Source organism: Sardina pilchardus, chromosome 5 (genome assembly GCF_963854185.1).
Source record: "Sardina pilchardus chromosome 5, fSarPil1.1, whole genome shotgun sequence".
NCBI lineage: Eukaryota > Metazoa > Chordata > Actinopteri > Clupeiformes > Clupeidae > Sardina > Sardina pilchardus.
This window is the reverse complement of record NC_084998.1, coordinates 1,399,053-1,419,052: the sequence shown is the minus strand read 5'-3', so window position 1 is coordinate 1,419,052 and position 20,000 is coordinate 1,399,053. Positions and strand designations below refer to the sequence as shown.

The 20,000-nt window shown below is 49.0% G+C and overlaps 1 protein-coding gene across 1 annotated transcript in view; it reads left to right on the top strand.

Moving 5' to 3' along the window:
* Positions 1 to 20,000, top strand: part of pdlim4 (PDZ and LIM domain 4) — a 51,600-nt gene that overhangs the window by 23,478 nt on the left and 8,122 nt on the right. The window contains exons 3-4 of the mRNA XM_062535926.1: positions 240 to 324; positions 18,013 to 18,275. Coding sequence (XP_062391910.1) covers positions 240 to 324; positions 18,013 to 18,275 — 348 coding nt within the window. The remainder of the gene's footprint in view (positions 1 to 239; positions 325 to 18,012; positions 18,276 to 20,000) is intronic.

The following is a 20,000-nucleotide window of genomic DNA, read 5'->3' as shown; positions in this document are numbered from 1 at the left end:
CCTGATATGCTATACTGTAGATGACAATAGAAAAGGGTTGGGAATAGCACTAGCACTCATATATGGACACAACACTCTCCTGGAAGCCCCCTGGTGAAGAGCAGCATTCCTCAGCCCAACACACACACACACACACACACACACACACACACACACACACACACACACACACACACACACAGCGTTCTTCTGCCCAGCTCCCCCGGATCTCATCTCATGTCTTTATTTTCTTTCCTCAGATCTGAGAACAAGGCCTGGAGTCCAGCTGTGCTAGAGGATGGCAAGACCAGCCCGTTCTCCGTCTGCTCCGAGCCCGACTTACAGGTACGCCCGCACCTCCTCTCTCCCACAGCCCGCACCTCCCTCTCTCCCACAGGTAGCGCCCGCACCTCCCTCTCTCCCACAGTTAGCGCCCGCACCTCCCTCTCTGTAGCGCCCGCACCTCCCTCTCCTATAGCGCCCGCACCTCCCTCTCTCACAGGTAGCGCCCGCACCTCCCTCTCTTTAGCGCCCGCACCTCCCTCTCTGTAGCGCCCGCACCTCCCTCTCCCACAGGTAGCGTCCGCACCTCCCTCTCTGTAGCGTCCGCACCTCCCTCTCTCCCACAGGTACGCCCGCACCTCCCTCCCTCACAGGTACGCCCACACCTCCCTCCCTCTCTCACAGGTAGCGCCCGCATGTCTCTCTCGCTGCCATCCGCACCTCCCTCTGGCTACTGGCCTACGGATCAGAACACGGTCATTTCTCATGTGTCACGGGGCAGACCGAAGGGTTGCAGGTTCAATCCCTGAGCAGCAGGATAAATGTGGGAGGGGAAGTGGAGGGGAAGTGGAGGGGAAGTGGAGCACTGCTCTCCCATATCCACATGCAGGGCTGATTGACATGTACGTTCGCTCATATCCACATGCAGGGCTGATTGACATGTACGTTCGCTCATAGCCACCGCTGGGCCCTGAGCAGCTCCTGCCAAGAGCTGTGTTGTGCAGAGCGCTGCATCAGTGATGTCACAGCTCATGGATTACGCCTCGCCTGAAATATTGCTCTTCCTTTAATGAGGCAGCGAGACGACAAAGTTCTGTTGTGAAAAATGAGGAATCTCGCTAGAGTGGAGAAGTTTCTGATTTATTTTCCCCCTCGGTAAACATGCAGATGTGATGTCTGGGTGATGGCGTGAACACACACACACACGCACACACACACACACACACTCAGCATACCTAGCAAAGCTCTGGAGGTTCAGTGTGTTCAGTGCTGGAGACCTACAGCAGTGCTGAGTAGTTCATCTGGTTCATCATCACACAGCCGTATGACACCTTGCCTTGATGAACTGGACGAGACTTCACCTCGGACCGCGTGGGGTCTCTGGTCTTCCCACAGTAAACACAAACAAACTCATGCAACACAGGGCGTGCAGTAAACACAAACAAGCTCATCTGACGACGGGATCGAGTTTTGGAGATGCACTCACGTGAACTCCAGCACGCAGACCCAGCCAAGGCTAGCCGTGGTGTCTCATCGCTCCCCTGGTGCTGTGTGTGTGTGTGTGTGTGTGTGTGTGTGTGGGTGTGTGTGTGTGTGTGTGTGTGTGTCTGACTGACTGCAGTGCATTCACTTGCATGTTTGGACCTCACTGGAGCCAGGGAAACCCAATGCGGTTTGTATTCACACACACACACACACACACACACACACACACACACACACACACACACACACACACACACACACACACAGCGGCCCATATTCATGTCATGTGAGCTGGTTTAGACAGTGTATGGAGTACTGGGAGGCGTTGGGGGGGCGTGTGAGGGATTGGCCCGCCCGTCTCCTCTCCACTCAGTCAATCTGGAGCCAGCGTTGGGACGCGTTCCTATTCGCGTCTTACGGAACGTCTTGCAGAACCGTCTCATTCCGCTCGGCCCCCGCACAGCTCCGATTACAGCTGTCATCACAGTCGAACAAATACTTTTATCACCATGACAACAACCCTGGAATTCCCAAGTATTCCTTTCCTGGACAGACAGGAAATGACACGTGGAATTGGTGAGCTGTTTCCTTCCACTACATCACTACAGTAGATGAAGCGTCTTGATTTGAACTGGTGAGCTGTTTCCTTCCACTACATCACTACAGAATATATAAATATACTATATAGAAAGAGTCCCAATCAGCCCCCCCCCCCCCAGCTGCTGTCTGAGACACAGAGACACACATTCGCTTCCCATCAAGATAACGAGAAAACGCCACCAGAAATCCACTCTGACATCCGTGATGTGCGAATCCACACGCACATGTGTACACGTCCATAAAAAGCACATCTTGAGCTATTCACTGTTCCTCGGGTGTCATGAAATTCCAGTTGTGGTTCCTTGCAGTGGCATTGGGAGAGCGCGGATGTCGGGAATGTGTTATAGGGAAGCGTTCCGAACCCACGTCACCAGCAGCGCTGAGGGCCTCTCTAGAGAGAGAGCCAAAAAGGGGATCCTGCGCCAGAAAAAACGCTCTCTCTCTCTACCTCTCTCTCTCTCTCTACCCCTCTCTCTCTCTACCTCTCTCTCTCTCTCTACCTCTCTCTCTCTCTACCTCTCCCTCCCTCTCTACCCCTCTCTCTCTCTACCTCTCTCTCCCTCTCTACCCCTCTTTCTCTCTCTCTCCCTCCCTCTCTACCCCTCTTTCTCTCTCTCTCAGTCTCCCTCTCTCTCTCTCTCTGTCTCCCTCTCTCTCTCCCTCCCTCTCTCTACCCCTCTTTCTCTCTCTCTGTCTCCCTCCCTCTCTACCCCTCTCTCTCTCCCTCTCTCTCTCTCTCTGTCTCCCTCTCTCTCTCCCTCCCTCTCTACTCCTCTCTCTCTCTCTCTCTCTCTCTCTCTCTCCCTCCCTGCTGCCGTTTATTCCCTCCATCATGGCAGGGCATGGCAGGGCAGGGCAGGGCAGGGCGTAGCTGGGGGCAGAGCTGGGGCTGTTGGCTGCACAGGACTAGAGTGCAGCAGGACGGCCCTCTTTATGAATGGAACAAGTCATCCCTCCTCTGAGCCTCTCGCCTCGCCTCATCTAAACGCACTCGCACGTTCCCAATCCACTATACACCTCCAGCTGAAGCATGTGTTGGCGCTTTGAGTAAAGCTTACATTAAAGGTCCATGGCTGAGGTCCGCGTGGTCACCCGGTTGTCCAGTGGTTGCGTCCAGTGCTTGGCCGCGGCTCTCCTCAGCTCTTCACTTCTCTGCTCAGACGCAGGACTGGTGGTGTGGAGGGCACACTTGGATGAGCGCACTCTCTTCTGTAGGGAGTGGCCATTGATGAGCGCACTCTCTTCTGTAGGGAGTGTCCATTGATGAGCGCACTCTCTTCTGTAGGGAGTGTCCATTGATGAGCGCACTCTCTTCTGTAGGGAGTGGCCATTGGATGAGCGCACTCTCTTCTGTAGGGAGTGTCCATTGATGAGCGCACTCTCTTCTGTAGGGAGTGGCCATTGATGAGCGCACTCTCTTCTGTAGGGAGTGGCCATTGATGAGCGCACTCTCTTCTGTAGGGAGTGTCCATTGATGAGCGCACTCTCTTCTGTAGGGAGTGGCCATTGGATGAGCGCACTCTCTTCTGTAGGGAGTGTCCATTGATGAGCGCACTCTCTTCTGTAGGGAGTGGCCATTGATGAGCGCACTCTCTTCTGTAGGGAGTGGCCATTGGATGAGCGCACTCTCTTCTGTAGGGAGTGTCCATTGATGAGCGCACTCTCTTCTGTAGGGAGTGGCCATTGATGAGCGCACTCTCTTCTGTAGGGAGTGGCCATTGGATGAGCGCACTCTCTTCTGTAGGGAGTGTCCATTGATGAGCGCACTCTCTTCTGTAGGGAGTGTCCATTGATGAGCGCACTCTCTTCTGTAGGGAGTGGCCATTGATGAGCGCACTCTCTTCTGTAGGGAGTGGCCATTGGATGAGCGCACTCTCTTCTGTAGGGAGTGTCCATTGATGAGCGCACTCTCTTCTGTAGGGAGTGTCCATTGATGAGCGCACTCTCTTCTGTAGGGAGTGGCCATTGGATGAGCGCACTCTCTTCTGTAGGGAGTGTCCATTGATGAGCGCACTCTCTTCTGTAGGGAGTGTCCATTGATGAGCGCACTCTCTTCTGTAGGGAGTGGCCATTGATGAGCGCACTCTCTTCTGTAGGGAGTGGCCATTGATGAGCGCACTCTCTTCTGTAGGGACTGAGTGTCCATTGATGAGCGCACTCTCTTCCGTAGGGAGTGGCCATTGATGAGCGCACTCTCTTCTGTAGGGACTGAGTGTCCATTGATGAGCGCACTCTCTTCCGTAGGGAGTGGCCATTGATGAGCGCACTCTCTTCTGTAGGGAGTGTCCATTGATGAGCGCACTCTCTTCTGTAGGGACTGAGTGTCCATTGATGAGCGCACTCTCTTCCGTAGGGAGTGGCCATTGATGAGCGCACTCTCTTCTGTAGGGAGTGGCCATTGATGAGCGCACTCTCTTCTGTAGGGAGTGGCCATTGATGAGCGCACTCTCTTCTGTAGGGAGTGGCCATTGATGAGCGCACTCTCTTCTGTAGGGAGTGTCCATTGGTGAGCGCACTCTCTTCTGTAGGGAGTGTCCATTGATGAGCGCACTCTCTTCTGTAGGGAGTGTCCATTGGTTCTATTAGCGCACTCTCTTCTGTAGGGAGTGGCCATTGATGAGCGCACTCTCTTCTGTAGGGAGTGGCCATTGGTTCTATTAGCGCACTCTCTTCTGTAGGGAGTGGCCATTGATGAGCGCACTCTCTTCTGTAGGGAGTGGCCATTGGTTCTATTAGCGCACTCTCTTCTGTAGGGAGTGGCCATTGATGAGCGCACTCTCTTCTGTAGGGACTGGCCATTGGTTCCATGAGCGTCTTCCTCCGCACCAGAGCGCTGTGAGTGCGAGTGCTGGTGTTGAGGTTCCCGCTGGGTTCAGCAGCATGAGGCGAACGTCACTCGGCACTCTGAGCTGTGACCTCCCTGTGTTTCGTTTTTGTTCCTGCTTCAAACGGGTCTGTGCGCTCGCTAATTAGCCGGCAGATGCTAATCCTTTAATGTGTGTGTGTGTGTGTGTGTGTGGGGGGGGGGTTGGGGAGCACGCCAACAGGCTGTCATCGCATCGGAGCCAAGGGGGGGGGCACATCAGCAGAGGCATGTGGGGGGGGGGGGGGTCACATCAGCATAGACGTATGTTACAGACTAAAGACTAAAGGCTTAAACACACCAACCCGACGGCCGACCGTCGGCAGAAAAGCAGTCGGACTACAGAGGGTGTGTTACAGACTAAAGTGTGTGTTACAGACTAAAGGGTTGGTGTGTGCGTTAAAGACTAGAGTGTGTGTTACAGACTAAAGTGTGTGTTAAAGACTAGACGGTCGGTGTGTGTTAAAGACTAAAGTGTGTGTTACAGACTAGAGTGTGTGTTAAAGACTAGAGTGTGTGTTACAGACTAGAGTGTGTGTTACAGACTAGAGTGTGTGTTGTGTTAAAGACTAGAGTGTGTGTTACAGACTAGAGTGTGTGTTGTGTTAAAGACTAGAGTGTGTGTTACAGACTAGAGTGTGTGTTGTGTTAAAGACTAGAGTGTGTGTTACAGACTAGAGTGTGTGTTGTGTTAAAGACTAGAGTGTGTGTTACAGACTAGAGTGTGTGTTAAAGACTAGAGTGTGTGTTACAGACTAGAGTGTGTGTTACAGACTAGAGTGTGTGTTAAAGACTAGAGTGTGTGTTACAGACTAGAGTGTGTGTTAAAGACTAGAGTGTGTGTTACAGACTAGACGGTCACAGACTACAGTGTGTGTTTTAGACTAGAGTGTGTGTTACAGACTAGAGTGTGTGTTAAAGACTAGAGTGTGTGTTAAAGACTAGAGTGTGTGTTACAGACTAGAGTGTGTGTTACAGACTAGAGTGTGTGTTACAGACTAGAGTGTGTGTTACAGACTAGAGTGTGTGTTAAAGACTAGAGTGTGTGTTGTGTTAAAGACTAGAGTGTGTGTTGTGTTACAGACTAGAGTGTGTGTTGTGTTAAAGACTAGAGTGTGTGTTACAGACTAGAGTGTGTGTTAAAGACTAGAGTGTGTGTTACAGACTAGAGTGTGTGTTAAAGACTAGAGTGTGTGTTACAGACTAGAGTGTGTGTTACAGACTAGAGTGTGTGTTACAGACTAGAGTGTGTGTTACAGACTAGAGTGTGTGTTACAGACTAGAGTGTGTGTTAAAGACTAGAGTGTGTGTTACAGACTAGAGTGTGTGTTACAGACTAGAGTGTGTGTTACAGACTAGAGTGTGTGTTAAAGACTAGAGTGTGTGTTAAAGACTAGAGTGTGTGTTACAGACTAGAGTGTGTGTTAAAGACTAGAGTGTGTGTTGTGTTACAGACTAGAGTGTGTGTTACAGACTAGAGTGTGTGTTACAGACTAGAGTGTGTGTTACAGACTAGAGTGTGTGTTACAGACTAGAGTGTGTGTTAAAGACTAGAGTGTGTGTTACAGACTAGAGTGTGTGTTACAGACTAGAGTGTGTGTTACAGACTAGAGTGTGTGTTACAGACTAGAGTGTGTGTTACAGACTAGAGTGTGTGTTAAAGACTAGAGTGTGTGTTAAAGACTAGAGTGTGTGTTACAGACTAGAGTGTGTGTTAAAGACTAGAGTGTGTGTTACAGACTAGAGTGTGTGTTGTGTTACAGACTAGACGGTCGGTGTGTGTTACAGACTAGAGTGTGTGTTAAAGACTAGAGTGTGTGTTACAGACTAGAGTGTGTGTTAAAGACTAGAGTGTGTGTTACAGACTAGAGTGTGTGTTAAAGACTAGAGTGTGTGTTACAGACTAGAGTGTGTGTTAAAGACTAGAGTGTGTGTTACAGACTAGAGTGTGTGTTAAAGATTAGAGTGTGTGTTACAGACTAGACGGTCACAGACTACAGTGTGTGTTTTAGACTAGAGTGTGTGTTACAGACTAGAGTGTGTGTTAAAGACTAGAGTGTGTGTTACAGACTAGAGTGTGTGTTACAGACTAGAGTGTGTGTTACAGACTAGAGTGTGTGTTAAAGACTAGAGTGTGTGTTACAGACTAGAGTGTGTGTTACAGACTAGAGTGTGTGTTACAGACTAGAGTGTGTGTTAAAGACTAGAGTGTGTGTTACAGACTAGAGTGTGTGTTACAGACTAGAGTGTGTGTTAAAGACTAGCGTGTGTGTTAAAGACTAGAGTGTGTGTTAAAGACTAGAGTGTGTGTTACAGACTAGAGTGTGTGTTGTGTTACAGACTAGAGTGTGTGTTAAAGACTAGAGTGTGTGTTACAGACTAGCGTGTGTGTTGTGTTACAGACTAGAGTGTGTGTTACAGACTAGAGTGTGTGTTACAGACTAGAGTGTGTGTTACAGACTAGAGTGTGTGTTACAGACTAGAGTGTGTGTTACAGACTAGAGTGTGTGTTACAGACTAGAGTGTGTGTTAAAGACTAGAGTGTGTGTTAAAGACTAGAGTGTGTGTTACAGACTAGAGTGTGTGTTACAGACTAGACTGTGTGTTAAAGACTAGAGTGTGTGTTAAAGACTAGCGTGTGTGTTACAGACTAGAGTGTGTGTTACAGACTAGAGTGTGTGTTAAAGACTAGAGTGTGTGTTAAAGACTAGCGTGTGTGTTACAGACTAGAGTGTGTGTTACAGACTAGAGTGTGTGTTACAGACTAGAGTGTGTGTTATAGACTAGAGTGTGTGTTGTGTTACAGACTAGAGTGTGTGTTGTGTTAAAGACTAGAGTGTGTGTTAAAGACTAGAGTGTGTGTTACAGACTAGAGTGTGTGTTACAGACTAGAGTGTGTGTTACAGACTAGAGTGTGTGTTAAAGACTAGCGTGTGTGTTAAAGACTAGAGTGTGTGTTAAAGACTAGAGTGTGTGTTACAGACTAGAGTGTGTGTTGTGTTACAGACTAGAGTGTGTGTTAAAGACTAGAGTGTGTGTTACAGACTAGCGTGTGTGTTGTGTTACAGACTAGAGTGTGTGTTACAGACTAGAGTGTGTGTTACAGACTAGAGTGTGTGTTACAGACTAGAGTGTGTGTTACAGACTAGAGTGTGTGTTACAGACTAGAGTGTGTGTTACAGACTAGAGTGTGTGTTAAAGACTAGAGTGTGTGTTAAAGACTAGAGTGTGTGTTACAGACTAGAGTGTGTGTTACAGACTAGACTGTGTGTTAAAGACTAGAGTGTGTGTTAAAGACTAGCGTGTGTGTTACAGACTAGAGTGTGTGTTACAGACTAGAGTGTGTGTTAAAGACTAGAGTGTGTGTTAAAGACTAGCGTGTGTGTTACAGACTAGAGTGTGTGTTACAGACTAGAGTGTGTGTTACAGACTAGAGTGTGTGTTATAGACTAGAGTGTGTGTTGTGTTACAGACTAGAGTGTGTGTTGTGTTAAAGACTAGAGTGTGTGTTAAAGACTAGAGTGTGTGTTAAAGACTAGAGTGTGTGTTAAAGACTAGAGTGTGTGTTAAAGACTAGAGTGTGTGTTAAAGACTAGAGTGTGTGTTACAGACTAGAGTGTGTGTTACAGACTAGAGTGTGTGTTACAGACTAGAGTGTGTGTTAAAGACTAGTGGGTCGGCGTGTGTGTTAAAGACTAGAGTGTGTGTTTTAGACTAGTGTGTCGGCGTCTGTTTGTTTAGCGGTGCAGAGCGGCATGTGAGCTGCCCCCTCTCCAAACGGATTCCAGGGAGTCGGGGCAGATGGGGGGGGGCAGATCTGACCAGCACAGGGCAACGTGCTCTCAGGGGGCGGCCATATGAAGGGGGTGGCCATATGACTTCAATTAGCCTCCCTCTCCCTCTCCCTCTCTCTCTCTCTCTCTCCCTCTCCCTCCCTCTCCCTCTACTCCCTCTCTCTCTCTCTCCCTCTCTCTCCCTCTTCTCCCTCTCTCTCTCCCCTCTCCCTCTCTCTCTCTCCCTCTCCCCTCTCTCTCTCTCTCCCCTCTCTCTCCCTCTCCCCTCTCTCTCTCTCCCTCTCCCTCTCTCTCCCTTTCTTCCCTCTCTCTCTCTCTCTCCCTCTCCCCTCTCTCCCTCTCTCTCACCCTCTCCCCTCCCTCTCCCTATCCCTCTCCCCTTGCTCTCTCTCTTCCTCTCTCTCCCCTCCCTCCCTCTCTCTTTCTCTTTCCTCCCTCCATCCCCCCCCCCCACTCCTCCGTCCTCACCATGCAGTCTGCAGCTGTGAGTCTGGTTCCTCTCCCCTGTAGCCCTTATTAACAACTGTAGCTTTTGGTTAGGCCTGATTTATTCAGGAGCCCTGCGCTTGCCAGATGCACCCAACTCCTCCTCCAACTGCTCCTCCTCCTCCTCCTCCTCCTCCTGCTCCTGCTCCTCCTCCTCCTCCTCCTCCTCCTGCTCCTCCTCCTGCTGCTCCTGTGGAGGCGGGGGGTGCGGCAGGCAGTCACCCGTAACCAGGGGCCATGCTTGGCAACTGCACTGAAACGGGTCAGTGGAATCTGACAAGGGCTTGGATTTATGAGCAGACAGGCAGGGCCTCATAAATACCTGTCCTTTTCTCCTCCTCCTCCTCCTCCTTCTCATTTTCATCCCCCTCTTCCTCATTCTGCTTCTCCTCCTCCTCATTTTCAGCCTCCTGGTTCTCCTCCTCATTCTCCTCCTCCTCCTCATTTTCATCTCCCTCTTCCTCCTCCTCCTCCTCCTCCTCCTCCTCCTCCTCCTTCTCCTCCTCCTCCCTCTATTTCTTTGGGTTTGGATCTAAACACAGGGATGAATGGTCTCTCTCTGTGAGCTGGGGATGTTTACTCAGAGATGTTTACTCACCCAAAGGTGTCTCCTCCTCCTCACACGGGTCTCAGTGGGAGCAGTGAGGAGCGGCCGCACGTCACGTGTCGCTAGAGACGAGAGGAGCTCTGGCTGCCCACTTCTCCTGATGTTCTCAAACAAGATACGGTTGCCAGGAGACGCATCTGTGGATGTTCCAAGATAAGATGTGGAAAGTGGCATGCACACAAAACTGTCAACTTTAAAGAGTGCACTCACAAATGTCCTTGGCCGGGTTTCCCAAATCGTTAAGAAGCTCTTAAGTGCTAAGAACTTCTTAGGAGCGTTCTTAGAACATTCTTACAACGCTCCTAAGAAGTTCTTAGCACTTAAGAGCTTCTTAACGATTCTGGGAAACCCGGCCCTTGTTTGGAGATCACAAACATTCAATTGCACACATACAAAATGCATGCATGCTGTCCAAATGTGTTTTATGCATGTACAGTAGCCTGTAGTCTGACCACAACTCTCCCCTGCTCCAGAGGTGCAGCTTCAAAGGCCAGTAGTAAGCCATAAGGGTTTTAACGCTAACGGTAAGGGTTTTAACGCTAATGGTAAGGGTTTTAATGCTAACGATAAGGGTTTTAATGCTAACGATAAGGGTTTTAATGCTAACGATAAGGGTTTTAATGCTAACGGTAAGGGTTTCAATGCTAACGGTAAGGGTTTTAATGCTAACGGTAAGGGTTTTAGATAAGGGTTTTAATACTAACGGTAAGGGTTTTAATGCTAACGATAAGGGTTTTAATGCTAACGGTAAGGGTTTTAATGCTAACGGTAAGGGTATTAATGCTAACGATAAGAGTTTTAACGCTAACGGTAAGGGTTTCAATGCTAACGGTAAGGGTTTTAATGCTAACGGGCACTTTTATATGACAGGCACCTGACTAACTCCCCATAAAGCTGCCATGTGCTTCTCCTCAACAAGATACTATTGGCCGTCATACAGTGACAGAGCGCCACCAACAACAGCAGACCTTAATGGAGAGCTCTGCCTCTCTCTGCTCTCAACAGCAGACCTTAATGGAGAGCTCTGCCTCTATCTCAACAGCAGACCTTCATGGAGAGCTCTGCCTCTATCTCAACAGCAGACCTTCATGGAGAGCTCTGCCTCTATCTCAACAGCAGACAGTAATGGAGAGCTCTGCCTCTATCTCAACAGCAGACAGTAATGGAGAGCTCTGCCTCTATCTCAACAGCAGACCTTCATGGAGAGCTCTGCCTCTATCTCAACAGCAGACCTTCATGGAGAGCTCTGCCTCCATCTGCTCTAGTCTCTACAGCCTCTCGGTCACAGAGAACCCTCCGTCGCGCTGCGTCTTTTCCAGGAACCCTTCAGTAGATCTGTGGCCTGATTCCAGGTTAATGAACGGATTGACTACCGCATAGCAGCAGATTGAGGAGTAATTAAGGAGTAATTAAGGAGTAATTAAGGAAGAGCGTTTCCAAATGAAGGGCTGCTTAATACACACTTAATGAGGAGGTATTGCGGGTGTTCTGGGGAAACGGGCTAAAAGTAAAGGAGAAATGAAAGTCTATCTGAAGGGCTTTTGAGGACTTTGGAGGGCCTTGTGTTTCCTGCTGAGCGGGGCAGTGAACCTTGCGGTTGTTTTGCTCAGAGTTCGGTTCCCTCCCCCCCCCCCTCACTCCCTGCTGTGGCGCTCTGGGTTCGCCCCCCCCCCCCAACCCCCCCCCCCCAACCCCCCGTCCCCGCAGGGTCAGACACCCTCTCTCATCACAGCGGTCAGCACCGGTCCTGTCATCACAGCGATCGCATTAAAAGCTCTTTTATCCAGATCTGTGTGTTTTGGAAACCGCGTGTCTCCTGCCGGCTACGTCAGTCACGCTGGACCAGTTCATCTGTTTCACAGGCCTCTGTCTCCGTCTCATTCAGACACACACTCCACACAGGCCTCTGTCTCCGTCTCATTCAGACACACACTCCACACAGGCCTCTGTCTCCGTCTCATTCAGACACACACTGCACACAGCACACACACATTACTGAACACACACACTCCACATTACTGAACACACACACTCCACACAGCACACACATTACTGAACACACACACTGCACACAACACACACATTACTGAACACACACACTGCACACAACACACACATTACTGAACACACACACTCCACATTACTGAACACACACACTTCACACAGCACACTCATTACTGAACACACACTGCACACAGCACACACATTACTGAACACACACTGCACACAGCACACACATTACTGAACACACACACTCCACACAGCACACACATTACTGAACACACACACTGCACACAGCACACACATTACTGAACACACACACTGCACACAGCACACACATTACTGAACACACACTCCACACAACACACACATTACTGAACACACACTCCACACAGCGCACACATTACTGAACACACACTGCACACAGCACACACATTACTGAACACACACACTGCACACAGCACACACATTACTGAACACACACACTCCACACAGCACACACATTACTGAACACACACACTGCACACAGCACACACATTACTGAACACACACACTTCACACAGCACACACATTACTGAACACACACACTTCACACAGCACACACATTACTGAACACACACACTGCACACAGCACACACATTACTGAACACACACTCCACACAGCACACACATTACTGAACACACACACTGCACACAGCACACACATTACTGAACACACACACTCCACACAGCACACACATTACTGAACACACACACTGCACACAGCACACACATTACTGAACACACACACTGCACACAGCACACACATTACTGAACACACACTCCACACAACGCACACATTACTGAACACACACTCCACACAGCGCACACATTACTGAACACACACTGCACACAGCACACACATTACTGAACACACACACTGCACACAGCACACACATTACTGAACACACACACTGCACACAGCACACACATTACTGAACACACACACTTCACACAGCACACACATTACTGAACACACACACTTCACACAGCACACACATTACTGAACACACACACTGCACACAGCACACACATTACTGAACACACACTCCACACAGCACACACATTACTGAACACACACACTGCACACAGCACACACATTACTGAACACACACACTCCACACAGCACACACATTGCTGAACACACACACTGCACACAGCACACACATTACTGAACACACACACTGCACACAGCACACACATTACTGAACACACACTTCACACAGCACACACATTACTGAACACACACACTCCACACAGCACACACATTACTGAACACACACTCCACACAGCACACACATTACTGAACACACACACTGCACACAGCACACACATTACTGAACACACACACTTCACACAGCACACACATTACTGAACACACACACTTCACACAGCACACACATTACTGAACACACACACTTCACATAGCACACACATTACTCAAGACAAGATTGGGCTCAGGCTGCATTTTAATCAAAGGAAAGTATGTTTGGACAAGCCCCTTGATTGGTATAATGTGGTCTAGTTTTGTTCATTAAAGTGACAGATTTGAAATAGATTAGTGCAGGTTATTTTTAGAGAGATTCTACAGTAGATTAGCATAGAAAGCAGCATAGAACAGTACAGAATATCACAGAATAAAACAGACAGAATGCTGTAATTATGCAATAAGCCCTGAGAGGCTGTAGTTTACACTGATCTTGGAACAGCTAAGAGGCGTTGTTAAAAGCTGTTCTAAACTCACTGTAAGCTACGGCCTCTCAGGCCTTACTGCTTTTCTAAACATTTCCTACAGCTCTCTGGCAGCACTTCATGAAACAAAAGCACATAACGAGCCATGCGATAGATAATCATTCTGCTGCCAAGAAATGTATTTCCTCTATCTGAATGGTTGCCAAGCAACATCGAGACGCAGCTACTCTAACTTTTGTCTAAGTTGTGGTAGCGCATTACTATAGAACGAAATGCGGTCAAGGTGTATGTTTGTGTTGGATTTTACAACAGCATCAAACGCTTTTCAGTCAATCATAACCAAGGACCGGAAATATCCATTTTAGAATAAAACAGAATAGAACAGATAGAATGATCTAATGGAACAGAATAGAACAGATAGAATGATCTAATGGAACAGAATAGAACAGATAGAATGATCTAATGGAACAGAATAGAACAGATAGAATGATCTAATGGAACAGAAAAGAACAGATAGAATGATCTAATAGAACAGATAGAATGCTCTAATGGAACAGAATAGAACAGATAGAATGATCTAATAGAACAGATAGAATGCTCTAATGGAACAGAATAGAACAGATAGAATGATCTAATGGAACAGAATAGAACAGATAGAATGCTCTAATAGAACAGATAGAATGATCTAATGGAACAGAATAGAACAGATAGAATGATCTAATGGAACAGAATAGAACAGATAGAATGATCTAATGGAACAGAATAGAACAGATAGAATGATCTAATAGAACAGAATAGAACAGATAGAATGATCTAATGGAACAGAATAGAACAGATAGAATGCTCTAATGGAACAGAATAGAACCGATAGAATGATCTAATGGAACAGAATAGAATGATCTAATAGAACAGATAGAATGCTCTAATAGAACAGAATAGAACAGATAGAATGCTCTAATAGAACAGATAGAATGATCTAATGGAACAGAATAGAACAGATAGAATGATCTAATAGAACAGAATAGAACAGATAGAATGATCTAATGGAACAGAATAGAACAGATAGAATGCTCTAATGGAACAGATAGAATGATCTAATGGAACAGAATAGAGCAGATGGAATACTGTAACGTTATTGTCACTGCACAGTTGGCCGATGATATTTCAAACATGGTTGTTGTGAGTGGTTCAAACAAATAAAATCTTCAAACAGATTCAACAGCTACTGCACGTGTGCAGTGCATATTTCAGCGTACATGGTCACATACAGAGTGTGTGTTTAAAATGTGTACAAGTGTGTGTTTTAAAGATAGAGCAATGAGGGTGTGTGTTACACACCCAGATACGCGCCAGTTCACACAGACACAGACACGCACGCACACAGTTGTGAACAAAGAAGGTGACAGACCATGTCCAGTATTTTCTATGGAACAGACGCTTACGACATTTCCCTGTTCTGGCATATTCTATGACAGGGACGTTTGGGGCATTTCCCTGTGGCGGTGTTGTTTACGGAAGCGTGAGCTGTTCTATGACAGGGTCTCTGGGCGTTTGGTTCTGGAGTGTTCTATGACAGGGTCTCTGGGCGTTTGGTTCTGGAGTGTTCTATGACAGGGCTGCACGGGGCATTTCCCGGTTGCGGTGTTGTTTGTGGTGGAAGCGTGCGGTGTGTTGTTTGTGGTGGAAGCGTGCGGTGTGTTGTTTGTGGTGGAAGCGTGCGGTGTGTTCTCTGACAGAAGCGCTGTGTGTTTCCTGTTCTGTTGCGTCCTGTGTGTGTGTGTCGCGAGGGGAGATGGGAAGAGAGCGATCACTGGCACGCCGTTTGGAATAGGAATAGCTTCATCAGGGGAAACCACACACACACACACACACACACACACACACACACACACAGGGCTTTTGAAAAAGGAATAGCTTCATCAGGGGAAACCACACACACACACACACACACACACACACACACACACACACACACAGGGCTTTTGAAAAAGGAATAGCTTCATCAGGGGAAACCACACACACACACACACACACACACACACACACACAGGGCTTTTGAAATAGGAATAGCTGCATCAGGGGAAACCACGCACACACACGTGAACTTTAAACAAACATGCACACACACACACACACACACACACACACACACACACACATTACTGTAAGATACACAGCTTCGTGGCTAGTTATTCTCTGTGCATGCACACACGTACACACAACAGCAGTCATATTTTGCACGTACACACACACACACACACACACACACACACACTCACACACACATATTCACACACACACACACACACACACACACACACACACACCCACACACACACACACAACAACAGCCATATTTTGCACTCACACACACTTAATACCAAGCAGGCGCTGATGCTCTCCCTGAGACTTAGCCACTCAGAGATGAGAGTATGCAACCTACTGCTGACTGTGTAGAGGAGAGAGAGGAGAGGAGAGGAGAGGAGAGGAGAAGAGAGACGAGGAGAGAAGAGAAGAGGAGAGGAGAGGAGGAGAAGAGGAGGAGAAGAGATCAGAGAAGAGGAGAGGAGAAGAGAAGAGAGACGAGGAGAGGAGAGAAGAGAAGAGGAGAGGAGAGGAGAGGAGAAGAGAGACGAGGAGGGAAGAGAAGAGGAGAGGAGAGGAGAGGAGAGGAGAGAAGAGGAGAGGAGAGGGCAGAGAGAGCAGAGCAGAGTCAGCAGACGGGGGGGGGGGGGGGGTGCTGTGGGGGCGGGTGGGGGGGGGGGGGGTTGAACTGATTCAGAGTCAGCTCTTTTGTGGGTGGTCTGGCTATGCAGTGGGTTGGCTGCCCAGAACTGGAGTCTTCAGGAGAATCTCCCCAACTTCCTAAGTGGCCCTCTCTGGGTTAGCCAATCTGTGAGTGGCCCTCTCTGGGTTAGCCAATCTGTGAGTGGCCCTCTCTGGGTTAGCCAATCTGTAGGTGGCCCTCTCTGGGTTAGCCAATCAGTGAGTGGCCCTCTCTGGTTAGCCAATCTGTGAGTGGCCCTCTCTGGTTAGCCAATCTGTAGGTGGCCCTCTCTGGGTTAGCCAATCAGTGAGTGGCCCTCTCTGGTTAGCCAATCTGTAAGCAGGCCCTCTCTGGTTAGCCAATCTGTGAGCAGGCCCTCTCTGGTTAGCCAATCAGTGAGTGGCCCTCTCTGGTTAGCCAATCTGTGAGTGGCCCTCTCTGGGTTAGCCAATCAGTGAGTGGCCCTCTCTGGTTAGCCAATCTGTGAGTGGCCCTCTCTGGGTTAGCCAATCTGTGAGCAGGCCCTCTAAGGTTAGCCAATCTGTGAGTGGCCCTCTCTGGTTAGCCAATCTGTGAGCAGGCCACTCCAGGGCAGATGTGCACTGAGGGCCAGTGCTGTCAGCACAGGAAGTCCGGCTCCATGTCCCCCCCAGTAGCCAACGCTCTCTGTTGTTTTTCCTGCAGATGTGGGGGTGGTGTTATGTGTGTGTGCATGTATGTTTGTGTGTGGGGGTGGTGTTGTGTGTGTGTGCATGTATGTTTGTGTGTGGGGGGGTGTATGCGTGTGTTTGTGTGTATCCATGGTGGGGGCGGGGGTTGTTAGTGTGTGTGTGTGTGTGTCCTTGTTGAAAACAGCTGGTTCCTCAGCGCAGCTCTGAGGGGACGGGACGTAAAGCTCCATACGCATCACAGCAAATATTTACACACCGCCACGACAGCCCGCTACCCCAGTACACAGCCCATAATATTTACAGCCCGCTACCCCAGTACACAGCCCATTCATCACACCGGCCACATGTGAAACCAGAGCCAGGTGGCTCTGCCCCCCCCCCCCCACACCACACACACACACACACACACACACACACTACACAATCTCCATCCACACACACACACACACACACACACACACACCCCACCACATAATCTCCATCCCCCACAGCTTCTGTAATTTGCTCCAGAGACATGACTGCAGTGTCCAGAAACACACACACACACACACACACACATGACTGCAGTGTCCAGAAGCACGCTCTCCCAGAGCTGCTGCTTACAGGGGAGACCGCCTCTGACGTCTTGTAGGGGAATTCTACTCCAAAGAAAGCCACTTTGTTTTATGTCTTCTTGTACTTTTCTGTTCCCTGACTCTCCCTGCAGTGTGCAAAGCTTATTTGTGCTCTCTGTGGGAGTGAAAGTGCTGCCCAGATGCAGTTCATGAGTTCTGACTGACCGGCGTCGTGTCCTTTCTCTCCTAATCCGGCGTTGTGTCCTGTCTCTCCTAATCCGGCGTTGTGTCCTTTCTCTCCTAATCCGGCGTTGTGTCCTTTCTCTCCTAATCCGGCGTTGTGTCCTTTCTCTCCTAATCCGGCGTTGTGTCCTTTCTCTCCTAATCCGGCGTTGTGTCCTTTCTCTCCTAATCCGGCGTTGTGTCCTTTCTCTCCTAATCCGGCGTCGTGTCCTTTCTCTCCTAATCCAGGGCTTTCGCCCCATCAGCAGCGGTCCAGTCCAGCGCCCCTCTCCGCAGCAGCACGTGGGCCTCAACAATGGAAACGCCAAGGCCAGCAGTGCCCACTACAATAACCCAGCCGGCCTGTACGGCAGCAACGCCGCCAACACGGCCCCCTCCGCCCCCCCGGCCCACTCCGGCCCCCCGGCCCACTCCGGCTACGCCAACGGTGACCGAGGAATGAGCAAGCACATGGCCAGCCTCAGCCTGGTGTCCCCAGTGTCCCCTCACAGGTGAGCTCATCTACAGGTGCTGCTTTGCACACGGACCCAACACACGCCAACAAGCACCAACAAACACCAACACACACCAACAAGCACCAACACATGGCAAAAAACACCTACAAACACCTACAAACACCAACAAGCACCTACAAACACCAACACACACCAACAAACACCAACACATGGCAAAAAACACCAACAAACACCTACAAACACCAACAAACGCCAACAAACACCAACAAGCACCTACAAACACCTACAAACACCAACAAGCACCTACTAACACCAACAAACACCAACAAGCACCTACAAACACCAACAAACATCAACAGTTGAGTCAAATGCCAGCAAACACCAACAGTTGTGTCAAATGGCAACACCAACAAACACCAACACTTGTGTCAAATGGCAACAAACACCAACAAACATCAACAGTTGAGTCAAATGCCAGCAAACACCAACAGTTGTGTCAAATGGCAACACCAACAAACACCAACACTTGTGTCAAATGGCAACAAACACCAACAAACACCAACAGTTGTGTCAAATGGCAACACCAACAAACACCAGCAGTTGTGTCAAATGCCAACACTAACAAACACCAGCAGCTGTGCCAGTGTACATGTCAGGCTGTGTTTGTCGGATGGAATAGGTTGAGCTTCTGTATGTTCAAAAGTCTTTTCAGTTACTGGAAGTGGCTTCAGTATGCTGATGGCATTGGAGCACTTTGTTGTCATAATGCAGCTCTGTGTCCAGTGCTCCCAGCTCTCTCCTCACAGGTGAGCTCATGTACATGGGCTGGTCATGCACACACCGCCCCAACAAACTCCAACAGTTAGATCAGTGTGTACCGCCAGCCTGTATTGGGTCAGTGTGTACCGCCAGCCTGTGTTAGATCAGTGTGTACCGCCAGCCTGTGTTAGATCAGTGTGTACCGCCAGCCTGTGTTAGGTCAGTGTGTACCGCCAGCCTGTGTTAGATCAGTGTGTACCGCCAGCCTGTGTTAGGTCAGTGTGTAACATCAGCCTGTGTTAGGTCAGTGTGTACCGCCAGCCTGTGTTAGGTCAGTGTGTAACATCAGCCTGTGTTAGGTCAGTGTGTACCGCCAGCCTGTGTTAGGTCAGTGTGTACCGCCAGCCTGTGTTAGGTCAGTGTGTAACATCAGCCTGTGTTAGGTCAGTGTGTACCGCCAGCCTGTGTTGGGTCAGTGTGTACCGCCAGCCTGTGTTAGGTCAGTGTGTACCGCCAGCCTGTGTTAGGTCAGTGTGTACCGTCAGCCTGTGTTTCTTGCAACGGCAACATATTTTTCTCTTAAGACAAAGATTAACCAATGCTATAGTCCCCTGTAAGTATGTTGCCGGCATACTAGCAACACTTTGTTGTCATAATCCAACAGTACATCCAGACAGTATATGCCCTGATGAAGACCAAGTGTGGTCGAAACATGTTGGCGTTTTCTATGTAGCCAGTTACTAATAAAGGCTTTTTAACTTCACCTTCCTCCATCACCATTCCTGGAGTGCCTGGACTTTTCTCCTTATCATGAACTGATCCCATTGTCCAAGAGCACCCGATACATGGATATATTCTACACTGTTTAAACCAAGAGCTACCAGCCTCTTTCGCTGAAGTATATCCAGACACTTTGAGCCCACCCCTGAGTGACCCCTGAGTGACCCCTGAGTGACCCCTGACAGAGTGACTGGCAGCCAGGTGTCATGTTCTGGTGGTGGG